Source organism: Montipora foliosa, chromosome 8, assembly GCF_036669935.1.
Source record: "Montipora foliosa isolate CH-2021 chromosome 8, ASM3666993v2, whole genome shotgun sequence".
Classification (NCBI taxonomy): Eukaryota; Metazoa; Cnidaria; class Anthozoa; order Scleractinia; family Acroporidae; genus Montipora; species Montipora foliosa.
In genome coordinates, this window is record NC_090876.1 from 5,356,222 (window position 1) to 5,361,221 (window position 5,000).

Here is a 5,000-nt window from a genome sequence, read left to right on the forward strand (position 1 = left end):
AAGATAGTAGCAGATATGCAGCGGACTTTGGAAACGAAAATGCCAACCTTTTAGAAGATGACAGGAGAAGGTTTGTGATTTGGTCACCTTGGGAGGCATGTTATTTTCAGCAGAACTTGAGTACCTAAGAGGCAATAATAACATCTTTGCACTTAACCCATATTGTTAAGTTATTGTAAGTTTGTCTTTCTTCTTTATTTATGACAACCGTTCAAAGTGAAGCTTTTTGACCTGTGCATTGATTATTGACAGGCAAGAACAGGAACAAATGGACATGCAGATTGATATTGACGAATCTTTAATTAGGGAACGAGAAGATAGACTGAGACAAATAGAGGTAATGTCTTGTGACGTCTTTTCAAACTGTTTATTGTTCTTAGATTTTTATTAGTGAACAGTTGCAGCCTGCATGTGCTGAAGTTATAGAGTGGAGGGAGGCCATGCAGTACTTACCACTGAGGGAGTGAAATAATCATAAATAATAAGAAATGATAATAAGAAATAATAAGAATGCAGCCCCTTTGCGTAGATTCCACTCTATTAGGCTCTGTGCAAACTGACACAACATTGTTGGGTGTTACATGTCGTGTCTGTTTGCACACCCTGTTGCATAGGTGTTGTTGGGCGTAATCTGTTGTTGCTTGAAGTTTGAAGCTGGTCAAAACATTTCTTTTGTTCCACGATTGCCGAAGTTTAGTGTAACAGTGTTGGATCCATTTGCACAGCTCTTCCAACATCTTTGGGCCATGCTCGTGCATTACATATGGTCTCCATGGAGATAGCCATGCATTAACATGTTGAAAACAAGATGGCAGCCGAGTTTTGTAACTGCACAAAGTCTTGTGGGTCGTATTCTTCCCATAATACACTGCATGTCCGTACATTGTTGGGAGTTGTTTCTCGGTTTGCTCACCACTGCCAACACCAACATCTGCCAAACCTTCTTCACCCAACAATGACTTTGTTGTGAGTTGTTGTTCCCTTTGCATGGATCCTTATCATAGATTGTTGAATTTCAAAGTGAATTTCACTTTTTACCACAATTGCTTGTAATGTGGCAATCTGATTGGCTAATTTGCCATTGTCGATAGGAGTCTAGGACAACACTGCTCGCGTCATGCTCGCGTCAATTTGTCACGCAATGTAATACCCAATCAGGAACGCTCATTTTGTGGTTTGTTGCGGACTCACTCGGATAACGCCTCGTGAGTCCACAACATTTTGACCACTGTGATGACGAATATCGTTGTCGATAAGAGAACAGACAACGCTGAACCACTTTCGATTTGTTAAATTTTGGCCAAGGTCTTCCGTATTCTAGAAGATCTTAGGAGGAAAGATTGCTGACAAGTTGCAGTTTTGTATCTACGTTCCATGTATTTAACTACATAGTGCTTGATGATTTAGTGCACCTGTCTGATTACAGAAATTGCTGGTGTTCAAGCATCATTTACCAGGTCAAAATAGAGCAGTTTAGTGTGGAAAGTAATTAGCGAATTACTTTGGTTTAATCTTTGGTTTTGCATTACTTGACTCAGTGATTGGTTCAAGGTTCTCGCGCCACTTTTTCAACCAATCAGAAGTGAAACCAAACCCAGTTGTGACTCGCACATTTTCCCGCGCTTTGTGTCGGCTGCGTGTAATTACTTCGAGTTTTGATTGGTTTACTGGATTGTCTCCGTCCTTTTTGATTGGCGAAAGTAATTACTTTGGTTTTGGTGTTACGACACTTATTTGAAAACCGCTCTATGAAATAACTAATTTACAACTGTATTCTGGCAATTTTTGAAAAAAGCAGAAAGTCGTAACTTTTTGAAATTTAGACAACTTACTCTTTGTTGGTATTTTTGTAGGGTGACATCCTTGATATAAATGAAATATTCAGGGACTTAGCAACTATGGTTTATGAACAAGGAGATGTGGTTGGTGAGTGGAATAAAGGTTTATTAGAGCTCCCCTTTCTTCTGGCACAAAATGTGTTAGAGGACTCTAATTGTGTAAACAGAACCGGCAAAAGGTTTATCAGGGAACCGTGCAAGAAATTATACGTGTGGCGAGCACATATCTGGACTTATCCTCTACAGCCGAATCATTGAAGATGATGAACTTAATTCAACTGTCAAGTCTTCTGGCACCTGGCACACTATACAGAGAGAAACCAAATCAATTTAACTTTAAAACCTCTCGGTGCAGAGTAGAGAACCAACAAACTTCAACCCACATATGACGCCGAGCCTGGGAATCGAACCCAGGCCACATTGGTGGGAGGCGAGTGCTCTCACCACTGCGCCATCTCTGCTCGCTTCAAATCATTGTTACTGTGCCAGGATTTTGGAGTGCCGTGTTAATGTGTGTGAGTGTGTAGAATTGTGTTTAAAGTTATTAAAAGCTGAGAAGAGAGATTCTTAAACAGCGAGAAATTTAGCAGTGATCTAGAACCCTGTATGTTACGACGAGTCAATTGGCTTTTCAAAAACCTGCACATGAGAACCTACATTTTAAGATCATGTCAGGCTCAGTTTGTCCATTTGGGCGCTCTTAAAATTTTGAAAGCAGGTTCTTATTTTACCAATTTGAAATGTTACTTTTCTCGTATTGTGATAGATTCAATAGAGGCCAATGTTGAACGTGCCCAGAACAATGTTGAAGGAGCCAATCTGCAGCTGAGCAAAGCCAGCCTGTTCCAGGTCTTTTTACGTTAAACTATTTCATTAAATACCAGGGTACTTTTTTGTGACAGGGAGTTATCTAACATTTAGGATCTGTAAGGGACACTGTCAAGCTATTTTAGTGACTCCGCGCTGTGCAGCTGATGACAGCCCGACAAAATTATGACAAAACTGATCTTTACCTCAGTGCTTTTGGGGACGAAAGGCAATGAGAGTGTTGCTTGTAAACTTGAAAACGTCAGGTGCCATGAACATTTTCAAGTTTTCATCAGTATTGTATTTCTTACAAAGTCGATAAAACATATTTTGGCTTACGGGTTTTTTTGCACTTTAGTCGTGTATGAATTATGTAGAAGAGATTTGAAAGCCATTACTAAGGTGTTTAAAGATGATGTTTATGGAATATTGATGAGAAATTGCAAACGTCAGTGTTCCTTTTTGAGGACCGAATGACGGGAATCGCTATGACAGCATCATCTCCTACTATAAATTCACATCCGCGCATAAACTTCTCCATTATTCCAACTCTTGATATCTGAAAATTGCATATTGTTACCTTTGTATTAAAATTATACGAACGCGGCCTTTAAGTTTATGGAAAGAGATTGAACGTTTATCATCAAGGACTGGAGTTCTTCAGTGACAAATCGCGAATTTCGGGGATTTGCAGTGATCAGTATGTCATGTTAATGTTTTTCTTTCAACATTCTATCCACAGAAAAAAGCCCGAACCAAGATGTGCATTTTGCTTGTCATTCTTCTAGTTGTTGCTGGAGTCATTGTCTTAATTGTTGAATTGTCGAAGTAACAAGTTTATTGAACTCTCGCTGCCTACTATACAGACCAAGTAAATCATCAAATGAATGGAAATTCCTTGCCCTGCAATTTGTGAAAACCCATCAAAAACCTTTCATTGAAACAACCAATGTATTATCTCTTGCCCTCTAATCGATGAACCTTGCGAATTTAGTGTAATTCACACTGTGAATCACAACAGAGGAAAAACGATTGATCTTGAAGGAAACACATTCTACACTCTAGCTGAGCGCGGGATCCACGCGAGTAGCTTCGTCACCAGGTTAGGTAGGGAAAACAACAACAGCGCCACATATGCAGGAACGTCACATGGAAAACAAACCTGCTGAAGTGCGCGCATTTCTTTGCCCGTACTCCACAAAACAACAATGTGAAATCACCAAATTTTAGGTTTTGACGACAGTGGTTTCGGTCACACTTGTCGAAAGACTGTGTAAAGCCCTGGCCAAACGAGAGCGAGAGTTGATTAGAGTTGAAACTCTTGAGAGCTCACGAGAGTCGATGAGAGTGATCGAGAGTTGGCCAAACGAGAGCGAGAGTTGTCGAGAGTTGACGAGAGTTGACGAGAGTTGTCGAGAGTTTACGCGCAAACAAAAGAGAGATTTTGGGCTCACCGCGCTCACCCTCAGAGAACCATTTCTGACGTAAATATGGCGACTAGCCAGCCGGTATATTCAGCCCTGATGTTGTCCTAGGTCCCTGAATCCGACGTCGTATTATTTTTTTTTTCCTTTTTATATGAGCCCGCTGGAAAAAAAAAACATTAATTGCTAACCGCAAAACTCTTGCGCTCAAACTCTCGTGCAGGGCCAAACGAAACAAAACTCTCGCAAACTCTCATGAAAAATTTGTGCAGGTTCAAATTCGATGAGAGCTCTCGAAAGTCGATGAGAGCAGCCGAGAGTGGATGAGATTTCCTGGCCAAACGAGAGCGAGAGTTACAACTCTCTTAACTCTCGCTCTAGTTTGGCCAGGGCTTAACACTATTGTTAACGCTACTTGAGGGTCAACACTCTGGAGTTTTAAATCCCTAGGGGAACACTGAACAATAGAACTTGATTTAACACTAATGTTAACTCCCCGAATGCGACCTCAACCAATGTGAGAATAAGACAATGAACTATTCATTTTCCATTTTTACTTTAAATCCATTCGTACCCATCCAGTCACGTGATAGTTCACCGGCCCGTATTGTACAACGTGAACAAGACGACCAGAATAATCGCGGAATACTTGCGATAGCGCTAAGTTATATTTTGGAGTGACGTTGTTGTTGACTTTGCGGTTTGCTTTTTCCTTGCTTAAAGTCCTGGTTAAGCTCCCTAGGGTATTGCTTGTCTTCCCCGCCCTCGGCAAGTCAGCTTCGTGAAGTTACCACATTTCGGGTTTTTACACTCAGCGAGCATATGCAATCTTTCATTCACTTTCTTTCTCTTTGTTTGCTTCAACCCTTTTGTTTGTGAGAAGGCGTTGTAATTTCATCGTTATGACATCTCCCCTCCGCGATATAACGCC

The 5,000-nt window shown here is 40.8% G+C and overlaps 1 protein-coding gene across 4 annotated transcripts in view; it reads left to right on the forward strand.

Annotated features, from left to right (window-relative positions):
• Positions 1-5,000, forward strand: part of LOC138012453 (syntaxin-7-like) — a 15,426-nt gene that overhangs the window by 9,580 nt on the left and 846 nt on the right. For all 4 annotated transcript variants that reach the window (XM_068859228.1, XM_068859224.1, XM_068859226.1 and 1 more), the window contains exons 8-12: positions 1-70; positions 253-337; positions 1,854-1,926; positions 2,605-2,687; positions 3,388-5,000. The exon at positions 1-70 is cut by the window's left edge and continues 4 nt beyond it; the exon at positions 3,388-5,000 is cut by the window's right edge and continues 846 nt beyond it. In XM_068859228.1, the coding sequence (XP_068715329.1) occupies positions 1-70; positions 253-337; positions 1,854-1,926; positions 2,605-2,687; positions 3,388-3,477 (401 nt within the window). In that variant the 3' untranslated portion in view covers positions 3,478-5,000. The remainder of the gene's footprint in view (positions 71-252; positions 338-1,853; positions 1,927-2,604; positions 2,688-3,387) is intronic.